The sequence below is a fragment of the Taeniopygia guttata genome, chromosome 19 (genome assembly GCF_048771995.1).
Source record: "Taeniopygia guttata chromosome 19, bTaeGut7.mat, whole genome shotgun sequence".
Lineage (NCBI taxonomy): Eukaryota > Metazoa > Chordata > Aves > Passeriformes > Estrildidae > Taeniopygia > Taeniopygia guttata.
The window spans coordinates 10,848,198-10,866,570 of NC_133044.1; the positions used below are offsets into that span (position 1 = coordinate 10,848,198).

Consider the following 18,373-nt stretch of genomic DNA (forward strand, 5'->3'; position numbering starts at 1 on the left):
CCAGCCCAGCCCCTGAAAAGCCTGCCCAGGACCATGTCCAGGTGGGCTGTGAGACTCCACAGCCTCTCTGCACAGCCTGTTTCAGAGTGCAATAAAGTTTTATCTGGTGTTTAAATAGAATTTCTTGTTGTCTGTTGTCCTTTTAGTGGCCATCACTGAGAGTTGGGTTGCATCTACTTTGCTCCACATGCATTGGTAAGAATACTCTGAGCCCTCTCCATCCCGAACTGTACCACCATCCCCTCCCTGGAGAAATGCTCCTGTGTTTTCATCAGCTCTGTGGCCCTTTGCTGAACTATCTCAGTGTGTCCGTACATCTCTAATCCTGGGGAGCCCAGAACTGGACCCAGGACTTGGGGAACAGCCTCACCAATGTTGAGTATAAGGGAAGGGTCCCCTCCTTCAACCTGCTGCCAGTGTTCCTCCTCATGCAGCCCAGAAGCCTGATGGAATTTTGATGGCAAGGGCACATTTCTGCTCATGTCCAGTCTGGCACCCACCAGGAGTCCTTTTGTGCCAAACTGCTGGTCAGCACTGCCATATACTGGGGATGCTCCTTCACAGGGTCAGGACTCTGCACTTCTCTTTGAGCTTCATGGCTCTTCATCCTGATGAGGTCTCCATGGATTTCACACAGGCCAAAAGTGATAAGACAAGGGGGAACAGCTTTAAACTAAAAAAAAAAAAAAAAAAAAAAAAAAGGGAGATTAAGATTGAATATTAGCAAGAAATTCTTCTCTGTGAGGGTAGTGAGGCCCTGGAGCAGCTTGCCCAGAGAAGCTGTGGCTTCCCCCTCCCTGGAAGTGTCCAAGGCCAGGTTGGACAGGCCTTGGAGCAGCCTGAGATAGTGGAAGGTGTCCCTGCCCATGGCAGAGGAGACAGACCTGGGTGGGTTTCAAGGTCTCTTTGATCCCAATACATTCCATGATTCGATGATGGCAGCATGTCCCTTTAATGTGACAAGCCATCCTCCCAACTTTGCATCACTTCCAGCTCGCTGAGGGTGACCTTTGTCCCATCAGCCAGGACATAAACATGTTAAGGACTACCCAGTATCGATCCCTGGGTTTCCCTGTTGCTGACTGGCCTCCAGCTGGAATTTGTGCAATAGATCACACCCCTCCAAGCACAGTATCCAGCCCAGCCTCAGCCTCTCTTGCTGCTGTTTCACTAATGCAGCCTTCATCGCTTTGCCCTTAGCAGTCACAGGCATCCCAAAGAGCAGGATTTCACCTGGGAGCAGGGAGTTCACTAGCAGAAGGGATTTGCCACACCCGAGACATTTTGCCAGCCTCAGTTGCTCCCTCCCAGAGATGCCTTGGGTAGAGATGGATTTTCTGGCTAAAGAGGTGAGATGAATGTGGGGGTCAACCTGCCTGACAAGGGGGAGACCAAGTCTCAGCAGGCCAACAGCTCAGGGCAGCTCTTTGGGGAGCAGGAAGAGGGATGACCTGGGCTTCCTGATGTCCTGTCACATTCTGGGCACACAGTCAAAGACCTCTCCACTGCAGAAAGGATGCTCAGGCCTCTGCTTGGGTTCCTGAGCCTGGATTTTCTCTCCCAGAACTCTAAACCCCCTTCTTGGCTACCTGGAGCTGCAATGGAGGCACTGTCTTTCGCCAGCTGGGACAACAATTTTTGAGTTCATCCAGCAGTTGTCAAGAGCTGAGGGATGAAAGTGATTCCTGTTTTAGGCAATTTGGTGGAATCTCCAGGGAATGAGAGGAGTAAATCAGGTGAATCCCAGCCTCTTCAGGGAAGCTTTGGCAAAATTTGGAAGCTGAAGATCCAGCTTGAGCCCTTGGCAAGATCATTTTCCACATTATGTGCAAAGATCTTGGCTCCTTTACCTGGAGAAAGGTACCATAGGTGGCCTAAAGGCCCTAATTTATTGCTTTTCCTCACAGCCCATCCCCACTTTGCTTATTTTAATTTAATTTCAATTAATTAAATTTAAAGCATTTTAAATTTATTTTTATTTATTTAATATTAAAAATTTTAATTTATTTAAATAATGCTTTTATTTTACCTCTGACAAAAGAAAACACAAAGTTGCCCAAATACCAGCTTGTCCTTCACCAGTGTTGTCCCTGGCAGGGACTGAAATGAAAAGTTTGGAGGTTCCTTAGACTGGTCTATTCCTTCCCACGCTTACCCCATGGGGAGGGTTTGTTTTGCATTCCTCCTTTCCCTCATGGTCTTGTCCTGCATCACATCCCTGGTGCTGCTGGCTCTGGCACATCCTCATCTGGGCAGAGACCTCAGCAGAGCGGCCAAGGGTGTGCTTTTAGAGGGAGCAAAGTCTCTGTAAGTCCTGACAAGGACAGGAGGGAAGGTGGTGGATTTTGCCAGAAGCAAGTCTGGCAGGATCACCTCTTTGTTCTCTTGGTAAGTCTGACCAGCTCAGCGCAGAACAAGAAGTGGCTCCAGCTTGCGGCTGAATTGCTGCTGAAAAAAACCCCAAATTATGGCTTTTTGCCACGGAAATAATTCATTCAGAAACCAACAGTGGGAGTTTTTATGTTCCTCTGCTCTTGCAACACACATTCGAATGTGACACACAGCAGAGCTGAACGGAGCAATGACAAAGGCTTTGGCTGCAGAAAGGCATCCTGTGGCTGGCACCAGAGGTGACAGCTTTGCTCATGGAACTTTGCACCTTCTGCTCACCAAGTGCTGCCTGCAAAGCACAGACCACGAGGCTGATTGTGTGCACGGGTAACGGGGGGATGTGGGGAGCTGTGGTGGCTGTGATGGGAAGCTCTGAGATGGTCAGTGTGAGGAAAGAAAGGATAACTGAGTGTGAGGAGGTGAAGAAGGAGGAGGAGGTGCTGCAAAAAGCTGCTGCAGCTGCAACCCCTTGGTTATGTCACCAGTCAGTGCCCACAGAGCTGCTTTGTCAGCTGGAATGTTGCTGCCCCCAGAATACCAGGAAGGCTCCTGGACAAGGCGCAGCTCCTCCCCATCACAGTGCTGCTCACACTCTCCAGCTCTGAGTCAGGTTTCGGTTTTCTGCTTCTGTCCACTGGTTTTTGCTTCTCTGGCAAATCCCAGAGCCCTCTGCTACTGCAGTTCCTGTGTTGATGAGCTGACCCCTCCCAAGCTTCCTTTATTATTCCTGGGAAAAAGCCATTCTTCACCACTTTAGCCTCACTCGACTGGGTGATGAGGTTTGTTTTGGTGCAGGCAGGGTAGAAATAGAAAGCTAAAATTATTCAAAGGAGAAGTAGGGAAGGTTGTTGTGGGGCTGCTGAGCCTTCACCCCTGGGGTATAAACAGTGACAAGGATTAGCCCAGAAGCTTTCCAACTCCTTGAAGCTCCCCTGAAATCCTGCCCTTGCCTAGAGACCCAGGTCACAAAGCCAAGAACCCAGGGCAGGGGAATGGGGGTACTTTGCCCATGGGTGATGGTGAGGGCTCTCCCCAAGGCACAGCTCACCCATGGGGGCTGCACGATCCCAGTCCTGGCACTGAAGGACCTTGGAGCACAGGAAGGATTATTATTCCATCCCTGTTAGTTCCTGTAGCCTTTTCTCCTCTTTTTCCATAGGTCCACAAGTGGATGCAAGCTCTGGGGAGTGGGATGATCCATTTGGGAGATGCTGGTGGCTTCACCTGGGGCAGAGGGGAAGTGCTCTGGAGGTCACAGGACTGTCCCTCAGGTGATCTCTGACTGAGGCCAGCTCCCTCTACCCCCACTCATAAAGTGACGCCATCAAGTCCCAGCGCGTGGCTGCACATCCCTGCATGGTCCCCAAGGGATGCAGGAACCCTGGGGCTATGGAGGAACGGGGATGCTGTGGCTGTGGAGGTAGTGGGGGGATGCAGGAGAGGCCGTGGGCGTTGTGGAAGGATGCAGGGGCCCACAGGGGGAGGCTACAGGGCCATGAAGGGATGCAGGAAAGGCACAATCAGTGAGCAGTGCCAAAGCTCCCCGAGCCCTCCCCTCTCTCCCAGGGGATGCGGGTGCCAGGCACAGCCCGTGATATCTGAGGCAGCCAGACAATACCCCTTTTGAAGGGCACAAACCCATCTGGGGTGGAAAAAGCCTCCACAGTATGGGGGCAGGTCCTGCACTTCAGAGAAGCACTGCCGAGCACCCCCACCTCCAAACAGCCCCACACGTGGGAAGTGGTTTTACAGCCTTGAATAAATCATGAGGCCAGTAAGCAGCCGTGCATGAGCATGAGCTCACACCTCGCTGTGGGACTGGGGCTCCCACCTCCCGTGGGGCTCTGACCTCCCCGCAGTGACACAGCCCTGCCAGTGTCGGAATCTGAGGTATTGATGATTCTGAGATTGTAGAAAGTCTCTGTCTTCCTGCCCCATTGCCAAAGAAGAAGCCATAATTCGTCTGTGCTGGTTTCAAGGTTGTTTATTCTGTTTATCTCTAACATGTTCTGCTGCCCTGCCGCAGCTCTGTCCTGCAGGGCAGCGTGTGGGGCTCTGCCCTCAGTGGGATGTTACAAACATTAAGTACCACAAACTACCTGTGCTGGATTTACAATAACGTGCCAATATCTGTCACCTACGTTGGACAGTGTGTCCCCAGCCTGAACCAATAGAAAAATGCCAACACCACATGAAACATGGAGGGCATGAAGAAGGTGAAAAAGGACAAGACACACCCAATTTCCTCCATCTTGTCCCCTTTGTACCCCTAACCTAGAATCCTAAAATTCTACTTTTGCACCCGTGCCACACTTAATTATTACTTATATCAAACACTCAGAGTTTGTAATTCATCCTGTAAGATTGAAAACTCTTTTCCATGGACAGAGATCACAGCCAGTGTCTCTGGGGGCTCTGTCCAGGGGGGTTCCTGACCCCTGCCAGGGTCCCAGACCTGCCAGGGCAGCCAGAGGGAAGCTCTGGATTCCCTCAGCCAGGACCCTGCAGAGAGGGGCCAGCACTGGACAAGGGAGTCCAGGGGCCCATCAGTCCCCATCCCTGGAGGGGCTTAACAGATGTGTGGATGTGGCACTTGAGAACCTGCATTAGTGGTGGCTCTGGTAATGCTTGGAGGATGGTTGGACTCAATGAGCTCAGAGGGATTTTCCAGCCTAAATGATTCCATGTTTCTGTGATTAGGGATGTCCCCCACCTGTGGCAATAGCCCTGACACAAGGTTGAAGGTTCTCTGTTCTCAGGCAAGGTTGTGGTTCTAACCTGTGGAGATCAGCCAGATATCCTGTGCTCCTCCACCCCTCCCACCCAAAAATGTCTGGAACACTGCACAGCAGGAGCACCAATGAAAATGAAATTATTTGTGTCTTGTTTATTTTTCTTTTTCCTTGATGATAATGAGCAGGCAGGACCCACTGGGTTAACTAAAGTGGGTTTGGTATTCATAGAATCATAGAATCAAAGAGTGATTTGAGTTGGAAGGGACCTTAAAGAGCACCTTGTTCCACCCCCCACCCCTCCACTATCGATAGGGATCTCTTCCACTGTCCCAGGTTGCTCAAAGCCCTGTCCAACCTGGCCCTTGGGCACTGCCAGGGATCCAGGGGCAGCCACAGCTTCCCTGGGCACTCTGTGCCAGGGCCTGCCCACTCTCACAATTAATTCCTTCCTCGTATCTATTCTAACTCTACCCTCTTCTAGTTTCCATCCCAGCAGAGCTCTGAATTTTCAGCCTGGCCCTCTCTGCTTCTTTCTGGGGGACTCAACAATGATCTGAGGTGGGCAGAGGATGCAGCCCCAGCAGAGACACTTTTTCTGGTTCTCTAGACATTTGGGGTTTGAGGGATGCTGAAGGGGGTGGGTTGGGTATGTACCACCCCCTGGAATCAGCAGTCAGGGTGAAACAGGGACACAGCCCCACAGTCACCTCCTTAAGGCTCAAAAATTGCAAAAACTCAGCTTTTCCCTGTTTCTTTCTTTTCTTTTCATGCCAAGAATGGAGATGGGTGTGGAGCAAAGAGGCTTTTTTCTTTCACCTTAATTTGCTTTGAAATACTGTACAGTTCATCCTCTTTGGTTTGCTCTGCTTCAAAAGAAAGGCCAGGAAAAATCAGAGGCATCATCCATTAGAAAGAAGAGTATTCCCTAGAATATTTTATTTTGTGAAATGCCTTTGCTGGAGAAGGATGGGACCTTTAGCCAGATACACATTTCTTATCAGCTATGACCAACTTCCTGTCCTGAAATGAATTTTGGGAAACACAAAGTGTTTTCTGTGAAACAGCCAGAGGTGACCAGCCAAAGTGGCCGTGCTCTTCCCTGGACCCACCACACTGCAGACAGATGGCCCCAGGTCACTCCCACAGGCACAGCTCCTTACTGAAGTCAGTTCCAGGATGTGACGGCATCTAAAAAATTCCAACATTTCTCCAGCAATGACAAGAATGGTGGGGGTGAAGTTTCTGGACACTGGTGGAATGCCTTCAGTGCTGGAGCTGGAGCAGAGCAGGATGGAGCTGCTACAGGGGTTGACGAATCTTGGCTTAGGAGCAATTTCTGAACACAGGACATCTTTAATTACTTCCTTTTCTGAGTGAAACCCAGTTCCTCAGCATTAAGCCCTGCTATAATAGGACCTTACATCAGCCAGTCTCACCAGTTTTTTCCAGGTTCTCCTTTCATTAAAGACAGAGAATTTCCCTATTTGTGACAGAATTTATTTTGGGCATTTGCTTTACTTAGCACTTTCTCCTGGGATTTTTTGGGGGACTTGTAGAAAACCTCAGTCATATGTAAAACAGGGCAACATCAACCAGACTCCTTCAGATGGCAAATCCCACTGACTCCAAGCACTGTCTGCTGGGTCAGGAATTCTGAAACCACCTGTTGGGAAAACTTCCTTCTTACACCACCACTTTGCTGTGCAATTAAATTAATCCCCCCAGAGATGCTCCAGCCCACTTTTCCCACTCTTCCATGGCCATCTTCATGTCTCAAGGCAACTCCCAGGGAAGGTGGTTCCTTATCTGAGACACACTCAACCTCCCTTCCTAAAAGGGGGGAAGAGCTGGAAGAGATAACTTTCTCTTTTCATCATCAATGCAATGTGGGAAATGGGTAAGAAAACATTTTTAGGAGCATGTTGCAAAATCCCAGGGCATCACTGGCATGACTGTAACCTACCATCTCCATCCAGCTGGCCATGAGCTGGCAGAGTAGGATCTTTTATCAAATTTCTAAGGAAAAATTAGATTCCTAGAAATCAAGCAGCTTGGCTTTGGGGTTAATTTTGACTCTCAGCAGTAGAAAAGTTTCAAAGTTTCAGCCCTTACTAGTCCCCTGTAAGACACATTACCTAAGCTAAACTGATCCTAAACTGACTCAAGAAATTTTTGCTTTTATTAATTTCAAAATAGCCCCTCAGAGTCTAAAATAATTTGGTATGTGCTTGCTGACAAAACGTTTAAGGCACAGAGATGTCCAGCTGCCTGAAATGAAAAATGTCTCATTGAAAACATTTGAATAATCAAAGCAGATCCCAAATTAATTCTTCTGTTGTCATGAAACTCGTCTTTTAGCAGAACATTCTCCACATTTTGACACCGTGTGCCTCAGGAGCAGGACGGGATCACTTGGTGGAGGTGCTGGATCTCCAGGCATAACCCACGGATGTTTGAAGGCACAGTCAGAGGGAGCAGCTCAGAGGCAAACCACGCTCCTACATCCATGTACAAGTTGTATTCCCTGACTGGAAACCAGACAGGATCCAAGGGAGGTGGTGCTCACTCCCTCCTGGCCCAGCTGGCATCCGTTGAACGCCAGGTTCCCACCTCCTGCCTGCCTGCATGTGGAGGCAGGCTCTCTCCTCATCTTCCCAGGATATTTGGAGACTAGCAAGATGACAAACAGAGTGAGGCAATGGGGTATAAACTGATGAGTGAGCCTGCAAGGTGCCTCTCTGCAAAGGGAAAGATGGAAATGGGCCAGATCAGCTATGGAAGGGGATGCTCAGCTTGGCAAGAGTTCCCCAGCCTGAGTCAGAGGCACCACCACAGCTCCCAGCAGGAGACTCCCTGAGGGTGGGACAAGTCTGGGGCATCTCCTGTGCCTTGTCCTCTGGAGCTCTCGCTGCCCACCTTGGAGCATGGAGCTAACCCATGGCTGGTGGAGGGCTGAGGGATATTGGGAAAACACCACATTATTTACAGAAGGTTCCTGGGGCAGTAACTGAAATAGAAATCATAGAAATAGGATGAGTCAGTATCCAGTGCTGCTGGGGGGAGTGCACAGGTGCCAGGGAGAGGTTGGTTTTCTCCATTTACATTATAAGCCTTCCACTGTTATTTAGGAAGTGTCTATCAAGACATCACCACTCCAAATAACCAAATGGAGACATTCCCCAGGAATGTCTGCTTTCCTGTAGAGAACAGATATCCTTCTAAGAACATCTCACTACAACTGGACAGCCTTCAGCTCTTCCCAGAGCACTCACCACCTCCCTGCCCTGCCTTCCCTCTCCTTCTCAGAAGTCTGTCACACCTCCATGGCTCTCTGTGTGGAGGGTGGTGGCTTCTGCCCAGTGACCCATCCCTGTCTCAGCCCTTGCCCAGCATTCACAGAGCTCTTACACTCTCCTACACATTGTACTGTTTCCCCAGTCTGTGGTCATTTTCCCTCATCAGGTGAGACAGGATACCCTTTTCATCCCAACATCCCAGTTTCTGCCCATGCTCTCACCCCACAGTTAATCTGCTCCTCATTTTCAGAATTACTTCCTCACCCTGCTCCTGGAACTCCTTTTGCCTCATCTTCAGGGTTACAAATATCCACACTTCTTTCAGCTCTCTGCATCCCCATGCCCAGGCTACCAGTAGCTCTTGAAATGTAACTCTATAACCTCTATTTAAAAAAAAAAAAAAAAAAAAAAAAAAAAACCAAAAAAACCAAACTGTAAAATTAAATTATAATTTATTGTCTCCTTATAGGACCTGGGGTGCATCAGGCGGTTCCAGGAGATAACAAGTAGCCCATCTCAGCATTCCTTTCCTCTAAACTGAGGAGGAAACTTGAGTGTTTTAGCTTCTCAGAGTCCTCTTTCATGCCCACCACTATCTATGCCACTGCCTGCAGTGCTGTCACAGTTGCAGGACATGCTCTGGGGCACCTCCAACCATGCAGGACACTGGTGACAGCTCCCACCTCCTGCTCCTGGGGCCCCAAGGGCTTTGTAAATATGGTAAAGGAGACTTCAGTCTCTTTTTCCCTAACCAGCCTCATCCCCCTGATGCTTCTGGGCCCTCCAGCACAGCTTTTTCATGGGTACACTCTCCCCTCCAAGCTGCCAGGAAGGTTGGGTAACAGGGGACTTAACAAATGCAGGAACCTTCACAGAGGAACTTCTTACTAAGGGACAGGCATGAGAGAAGCAGAAATAGCCACAATGATTGTTTCATATCCTGTACCACTGGGGAGGCACTAAATCGAGCAGGGAGCTTCACTCTTCCGGGGCTGGGGCTGCTCTGTTCCATCATGAGACTGCACCACAAGTGGACCCTGGTGGAATTTCCACCCTGCCTACGCAAGCCTTTGCACAGACCTCTTGTCCAATAAATTGAGGGGCTGCTGATGGTCTCAGCATCAGACAGCAAAGAGGCATCCGAGCTACCCTTGCCTGCTCCAGCTCCAGCCACCACTTCTCCAGCAACATGAAGGTGTTTGTGATTGCCCTCACCATCCTCATGGCTGCCTTCTGCTACCAGACCTCTGCTGCTCCACGTAAGTCCAGGGTCTCCCCACCCTCCCCAAGTGGGAACAGGAAAGATGTCGCTGCTGGGACAGCCCTTTCTGACAGCAATTCCACTTCAGGTCCCTCCCTCTGTCCCACCATCTTCTGGCAGGTGCTCTAGGGTTGCTCAAACACCATTAGCATAAAAGCTAAAGGTTTTTTACCCTTTTTAGGGTAAAGCACAACCATGCCCCCCACCCTTACTAGAGGAGTCAAACGTGGGCTCCCTGAGGAAGGCTAGGGCTGGCCAGGTTTGGGCTGGGAAATGTTGCCTGGTGGCACGGGCTGTGTCAATGCCAGCTCAGAGTGAACCCAACAGGGAAATAACTGAAGGAAGAAGAATTAAAGAGACACATTTTTTCTCTTCCTCTTCCACATAATCCCTGCTCCTAGACCCAGGGATGGGTAATCCCAGCTCCCTGTGCTGTTCCCCATCCTTTTGCCACTGCTCATGACCGTCTTTGCCCTTCACAGTTGGCTCCGACCCTCCAACCTCCTGCTGCTTCTCCTACATCTCCCGGCAGCTGCCCGCAGCTTTGTCAAGGATTACTACGAGACCAACAGCCAGTGCTCCCAGCCTGCTGTCGTGTAAGTCCCTCCTCCAGGGCTGGTTTTGGGCTGAGGAGCCAGGGAGGGAAAGGCCCTTTCCCAAAGACAGGGAAGGACGGCTGGGATATACAAGAAGTACGAGGTGATGCTTGGGGCACAGGAGCCACATGCTGCTCCTGCTCTACCCCTTTGCAGATAAAGCTGCTGGATAGGGTGGGCAAGGCATGGAGCTGCTCACCTTTGGGAGAGGTAGGGCTTGGGCAGGGCTCTTGTCCCAGCCCTGGAAGTGTCCAAGGCTAGGTTGGATGGGGCTTGAGACAACCTGCTCTAATGGAAGATGTTCTGCCCATGGCAGGGGGTGGAACTGAATAAACTTTAAGGTGCCTTCCAACACCATATTCCATAATTCTTATGATTCTGTGATTCTCCATTCAGTGCTCTCCCCTAAAAATTTACCTCCTTGCACCCCACAGCTTCATCACCAGGAAGGGCCGGGAAGTCTGTGCCAACCCCGCGGAGGAGTGGGTCCAGCAGTACGTGAATGAGCTGGAGCTGGACTGAGGTCCGGTGCAGATGCAGCTACTCCATGTCCCCAGCTGCTGGGATGGATGAGCATGACCAGCTGGGGTCCATTGGAAGTGCTTCAATGTCATTTAGAGCTAGCGAGAAACTGAAAACATTCCAAGCCCCAACTTAATTCTTGTGCTATTTTGCTATAAATGTGCTATTTGATTTTTTATTGGGAAGGGATCAGGTGCAATAACTCTGAGATAAGAAATATTTTTATTTAATATGCATATATATTTTTTTAAATCTGTAGACTCAGGTTATATTTTCTGTATTTAAGTAAGTATATTTTTTACATAAAATTCAATTCAGATGTCAATAAATAAATATTTTTGTAAAAATCTTCTGTGTTGGCTTCTATTACAATCCTTCGGGATGAAAATTGCTGAAATTATAATAGTGACAGCAGGTTCTTTATTTCATTTTTCCACACTGTCAAAACTCCTACAAGCTTTCTGTGCTTGAACATCCTGTTTTGCAAAATAATAACAAGAAAAGCCATGAAGGAGGAATTGTGACAAGGGCGGGGATTACATCGAGGTAACTTGTCTCAAGCTTTTTATAAGGTACTTAATCTCCAACCATTATGACAACTGGAAGCTTATTAAATTCTGTTTCTGGCCCCATTATAGTTAATAAAAATATTACCTTTAGGGGCTGAAATTTAACATCGGCTGTTTTAGGGAAAGCTTTCTGAGATAAAAAATGGATATTCCCTCTCAGTAATACTTTGTCTCCAAAACCTGCTCATCTCTGGAGATGCCTGTCCAGAGATGACTATGCCAGACCCCAGCCCAGGGCAGGACCTGCCCCTGCAAGGAAACATCTCCCCTGGTCTCCCCCTAGAGCTGAAGAAAATGGAGCCCACCTTAGTATGGATACTTAGAAGGTATTTCCCATACCCCTGATGGCATTTCCCACACCACTGATGGTATTTGGGATGCTCTGATCAGCTTTGGACAGGCTCTGTTGGATCAGCAAGGAGTATTTGGGTTCCTCCTGCCCAGATCTCTGGTGGACTGCACAGAAAAATGCTCAGCTCACCACACTACGTTTCCATACTGGATTTGGGATTTCAAACATAAACACCAGTGGGACACAGGCCAGCAGGGCGAGGGGTGGCCTTGAGCAGACACAGAAGGTGGATGGTGAGCAGGGAGAGGAGGATCAGGTGGGGCTGGAGGGATCAGGGGGATGTGGGTGTGGGTGAGAGAGGAAGGAACACAGGGCTCCTCACTTAGGGAGATGAAGCCCCTGGCTCCTCAGCCCACGGGGTCGTGTGGATGCCATCAGTCATCCCACCCCAGTGCTGACTGCATCCAGCTGAAAATATCCCCCTGGGAGGAGGGAACTGAGGTGGAGAGCCGGATCAGTGCCCCCTTCCCTGAGACACTGCTGGGAGGGGATGGAGCCCATGGCTGGGAGGTTCTGATGGACATCGCCACCCGCACGTGAAGGGGCTGGCTTTGGTGAAAGCCTGGACTCACCAGACCCTGCACACCCCAGGGCCAGCTCCACAAGGCATACTCATCTCAGCCACTGAGTACCAGCCACACAACTGCTGGATGGATTCACCCTGAGGTCTGAGACTGGCACAAAGCCTGGTGCCCAGAGCTGCCCTCACTCCAGGGAACAGCAGGAACAGGAGACAGGAGGGGGAAGACCTGTGATGAGATTATCCCCAAATCACTTGAGCCTCCACAGTCCCTCTTAGATACAAGCCCTGCCTGCCTCTGTGGCACTGGGAGCAGTCCCACAGCCTCAGGTTTCTTGTGGATGGACACAGGGTCATCCAGTGAGCACCATACAGCCCAGGCACTGCTGCAGCCTGCGGCAGACAACCTCTTGTGCAGTGCTCTAAAGCACCTGGGATGCATTCCGGAGCTGGCTCCTCACAGCTATTCCAGGAACCTGCAGGAGCCTGGAATTGCTCATGTCTTTCGTGATCTGGCACCCACCTGTGTGTGTGTCCTGGTTTGAAAAGCAAAACCAGTGAGAGGCTCTAAGTCAGAAATACAATTTATTAGGAAAAAAGAAAGGGAACAAAGAACCAAATACATACAATAGCACAAAAGAAGAACCACTGACAGAGTTAGGGATACAGCCTGACACTTGCTGGCTAGGGTGGTGGTAGCAGATATGGCTCTGTCCCAGCAGTGCTCCTGTAGACTGATGTAGTTTCCCTCTGGAGGTCTGTCGCTGTCGAGGCAGGACAGGAATGAATAGACTTGACTCAGAAGGCTGTGAGAGTAAGACTCCGATTTATTCAAAATACACCGCTCTTTTATACAGAGCTTCGTGAGGACCAACTCCATTGGTTCTGAAGTGAAAACAACTTACACCATTGGTGCAAAGTGCTTGACGCACAGTGATAGAACTTAACTATAAACAATGTGAAAAACAAGAGAGACAAAGAATTATTTACATTCTTATCCAGCTCTTTTCCAGGCGTCTGCCTGGCTAGAAACTCTGTTTCTTTCTTTGACTGAATCTGAGTCCACAGAGGTCCAGTGTAGAGAAGGTCTCAGCTGTTCCTCTTGGAAGACGGGATTTATTTGCTGTCTGCACAACCCTGCTTATATCCTTGATGGCATCGTTTGGCTCCTCCCTCTGGGTGGAGCACCTCAAAATAGAACGGCTGGGATCTTATCAGCCATGTGGCTAAAAGAACAGGTCCTCCTGGAGGGACTTATCTCTGAGTCATGAGATAAGGAAGGAAAGGGATTGCAGCTCGAGGTGGTAATGGAATACAACCCAGTATTATAACCTAGGACAGTGTGACAGCTCAGAGGAGCCAGCGAGGAGCTGTAACTCCACACCCTCAGCAGAGAGGTGAGAACTGAGCACCTTCAGCAGAGCATGAGGGATGAGGAGTGGCCCAGAGCAGGCAGGGGCTGCAGTACCCATGGCACCATTAGCTCAGATCCCCACCCAGGGATCACCCTGCCCTGCACACTGGATGTATTTGTGGTTGGTGCAGCTGTTTGAGGCTGCTTTTGCTGCTAGAGCTGAAGCATGCAAGGAGACTCTCACACCGTGCAATCCTTGGGTCACAGAATCATGGAATCATAAAGTCATGGAATAGTTGCAGTTCAAAGGGACCTCAAAGCTCATCCTGTTCCACCTCCTTCCATGTGCAGGGACAACTTCTGTCATCGCAGGCCCCCAGCTAGGTAATAATTATCATTGACTCCATGAATCACAGAAGGCTGATCAATCACTTTATTATACTATCCTTATTAAGAAACCCATTGCTTTTACAGACAGTTATGATACAGGTGGACCCAACTGGTCCTTCAATCCAAACACCATCACCATTGGCCAATGTCCCAGATTGAGAAGCAAGATGCATTCATTTGCCATCTGTGTGGCAGTTGTTTTCTGTAAAGTGAGCAGTTTTCCTTATCTATTCCACAACCAGTCCTCTCTCAGGGGAGACATCTGCTGATAACGGGTTATTGAATGTCACTTCTGACTGATAAAAGCTGCAGCATCCCATTGGGACATGCTCCGCCCAGAGGGAGGAGCCAAGCATTCCTACCTGGATATAATCTTGGGTTTCTGGAACACCAGCAGGGCTTTTTCTCCACTGGATTTCCCAGAGGAACAGCTGCCTCTTCCACTGCCTCTTCAGAAGAATATTGCACCCTTTTCTACAGGATCACTGCTCCCACAGAACCACACCTGACACCCCAGGAGGACTGCAGCCTTAATTCCCAATTGCACTGCTGCCAACACCCTGACCAACAGGGTGTCAGGTTGTATTCTGACTCTGTCAGTGTTGTTTTGGTTCACAGCATTGTTTATTTTATCTTTTTATTTTCTTCCCTAATAAAGAACTGTTATTCCTGCTCCCATATTTTTGCCTGAGAGCCCCCCTTAATTTCAAATTTATAACAATTTGGGGGGAGGGGTCTACATTTTTCCATTTCAGGGGAGGCTCCTGCCTTCCTTAGCAGGAGAGCAGCCTTTCCAAGCCATGACAGCCAATTAAGAAACCACAACAACAGGTGCAGCAAGTGAAGATAAGAATTATTTATCATTATTTTATCTGATCTTCTCACAGCCTTTCCCAGCACAATGCCTGGGAAAGTTGTGCTGCTCTCCGTAGACAGAGAGCTGCTGCCACAACTTTCCACTATTCAGGTTGCTTCAAGCCCTATCCAGCCTGGTTCAGGACACTGCCAGGGCTGGGGCAGCAACAGCTGCTCTGGGCAATCTGTGCCAGGGCCTCCTCATCCTCATGGTAAAGAGTTTTTTCTCCCTAGGAAGCTCATGGCTGGGGCTCAAGGCTAATTGTGGTGCTCATCCCTCCCATAAACAATCTCATGGGGTGCTCAAGCAGGTGGACAGCAGAATCACAGAACATGCTGAACTAGAAGGGATCCTTAAGTTTGAGGCAAAAAATGAAGAGAAAAGTGGGGCTGGGACCAAGAGGAGAGTGGTCTTCTGGGGAATTTTCTCTCGATTCAGATCAAAACAAGAACAATGCTGTCAAGGGTTTTGGAATTTGTCAACTACTCATCCTGAAATCAGAGTGTGACATTTACTGAATGTTTTGCACAATGTATATAAAAATAATTATCTCTTTATTATTATTATTTGTTTTGTTTTGTGGGGGGTTGTTTGTTTGTTAAAGTTTGTTTTGTTTTGTTTTGACAAAATTCCTACGCAAGCTTAGCTGTGAACAAAAATTCATTCATTACTATGATAAGAATATCATTATTATATGTGCACATGTATTTGCTGTTTTATTTATTTATTTATTTATTAATATTTGCTGTTTACATCACTCTAGTGTGTCTGCAGGCATTTTGAGGTACATCAAATACCAGAGGAATTGGAGGCTGCAGTCCAGCATCTCACAGAAGGAGGAGTTGGGCTATGCTGATGGGGATGTGAAGTCAGTCAATGATCATGGTCTGAGTTTTTACATCACCACTTTTCAGAGAGGAATTAGACACACTGAAGGCAAAGTGTTTGTGCACCCAGAAGTGCCAATTCCATGCCTTCCTCCCCATGCCAGGGCCCTGCTTTGCCACAGGGAGGGAAGGCTCAGTCCTACATCCAGAAAGCTCTTCCCAGAGATACTGTGAACAGAGGGTGTGTCACTTCTGAGGGACCAGAATCCAAAAATATAATGTAAAAGGGGATGGGTTTGTATGCTACATACAAAAGTAGTGTTTTCCTAAAGTGGTGAAATATCCCAGACTTCCAGGGCTAAGGAAGGCACGTAAGTATTACAGAAGAAATTGTGCCTGGCTGTTGCCTTCCCTGTGATGGCAAACAAAAGGCAGAAGTGACCATGAGGACCCAAAAGAACATTTCTGCTGAATTCTTAGAAATATGCAGACGATGACTCGCATCCCCCTGAGATGATGAAGCATTTTCTCTAGAAGAGAAGGATGCAACGTTTTTGAGAAAGCACATTTCTAAAGCTGCAGGTCTGTTAACTGTGCTGAATCCTAACAGGGCACATCACCAGTGCCTGGGGGCGAGCAAACTGCCCCAGGAGCCAGTGCCTGAAGTGTTATTTTAATCTACTGATTGCTCAGAAAAACAGGAACAGCCAATCCATGGTCCCTCTGCTGGATTTGGTATCTCAAGGGATTCCCGCCCTCAGCCAAACCACACTCCTAGAGCAGAACTGGCCTTGGCTGGGGTAATACTTGAACTCAATGACCTTGGAGGTGTTTTCCAACCTGAACAATTCCATGATTCTGTGATTCTCTGCTGTGCTGTGCAGCCATTCCCTCTGGATGAGGCTGAGCAGGATCTGGTCCTTGCAAGACAGGGTCTGTGGGGAGGTTATCAATGCAGTGCCACCAAGGACAGAGACAAACTCCACTTGCCGTGGCTTAGAGAGAAATCCTGCTTGCAAATCACCCCAGGATCAGTTTCAGGGCAGCAGGGAGCTCCCAAAACCAGGTCCCAGTGCTCCCAGCTGCTCTCCAGCTGCCCATTGCCAACCAGCCTGGGCATCAGAGGGCAGACTGGTATCTGCTTCAAGCAGTTCCTTGGAAGCACATGATGCAGAGTCCACCAGATGGAAAATATGGGAGCCTACTCAGAGCTATCTCATACCTTTGACCTCCACTGGCCTTCCTGGGGGAGGCAGATTCACGATTACTAGAAACACTTTGGATGCTGCATTGGGGTGAGCTCACATCCTTTCTACTCATTCATTTCTTCCCCTACTTGCAAGATCTCGGAATTGTTGCACTTCCTTCTGCTTCTTCTGGAAATGCTTTACCTCCCCAGCACTGCAACAAGTGCCACTTGTCTGCCACCTGCCAGAAGCAGGTTGCTCTGGACAGTTTCCATTCCATCACTTCCTCCCACTCCTAGTTCAGTGACATTTACCCTGGCTCCTTCCCTGCACAACAGGTTTCTATGGCTATCCTCACCACTCCCTCCACCAACTGCCTCTGCTTTCAGCTCTTTCTTAGGGCCTTGAAGTTCATTTCCTTTATCTCCTCAGGCTCCATAAATTCCTTCTCCATGGAGCAAATGTAAGATCACAATCTCCAGGGTGTCAATGCACTGCAGGACTCACTATGACCTATCATTCTTCTCCTTCCTGGGTTGTGGCACAGCTGTGACTGAGCTTGTCTCACTAGTCTATTCTCTCTGTGCAGCCGCCAAAAGAAAGATCCTGAAGGAGTGTGGGACTCCCCAAAACACAGCAAAACTCAGTCAAGAGGAACTGCTCTCCCAGTCCAGCTAATTTATTTACTAGAAGACTCCTAAAGCATCATCCAGGACATCCCCAGAGAACTGGAGAGAGACAATTTACAAGGGCCTGGAGTGACAGTATAAGGGGGAATGGCTGCCCATTGCCAGAGGACAGGGTTAGATGGGATATGGGAAAGAATTCTTCCCTCTGAGAGTGGGGGGGCCCTGGCACAGGTTTCCCAGGGAAGCTGTGGCTGCCCCAGCCCTGGAAGTGTCCAAGGCCCAGTTGGGCAGTGTTTGGAGCAGCCTGGAATAGTGGAAAGTGTTGCTGCCCATGGCAGGGGGTGGAACAACATGAGCTTTAAAGTCCTTTCAAACCCAAACCAGTCCAGGACTCTATGATAAATTGTGATGAGCATTTCAGACTATGTTTTACCAAATCTCATTTTATTTGCATTGAATCAGACTTCAACTTGAGCAGCTCCTTGATTTCTGTCTGAAGGACACACTGCATAGCCACTCCAGCTGGTAGTCCAGGGCTGGTGGCACTGCTTGCACCCCATGTGCCATGGGGCAGTGTTTTGTGCACCCAGGGCAGTGTCTCCTGGCCCTGTGCAAAGAGACCATGGCCCCACTCAGGTTCAGATCAGCTTCTCCTCCAGTGACACACTGGCAGCCTATTCAAGGCAAGAGCCTTGGGGCAGCAAGACAGCCTGGAGAAGGGATGTTCCAGGGGATGGACAAACCAAAGATAAACATTGGAGACAGAGTTTGGGCTATTTTTCTTTCCCTGGATCTTGCAGCCCAGAAGCACCCCTGCCCTGTGATAGGCAGCTCCCCACACTTGGAGCTTTCCAACCCATGGGGTTTTAAGGGGGGGTGGAGGGGCTG

At 49.2% G+C, this 18,373-nt stretch overlaps 1 protein-coding gene across 1 annotated transcript; it reads left to right on the plus strand.

Annotated features, from left to right (window-relative positions):
• Positions 1–9,387: 9,387 nt before the first annotated feature.
• On the plus strand, positions 9,388–11,148 carry LOC140680291 (C-C motif chemokine 4 homolog). The gene is given in 4 exon segments (XM_072916730.1): positions 9,388–9,681; positions 10,166–10,219; positions 10,222–10,279; positions 10,714–11,148. Coding segments are annotated over 4 exon segments (270 nt in total). The 5' UTR covers positions 9,388–9,611; the 3' UTR covers positions 10,802–11,148.
• The last annotated feature ends 7,225 nt before the right edge of the window (positions 11,149–18,373 follow it).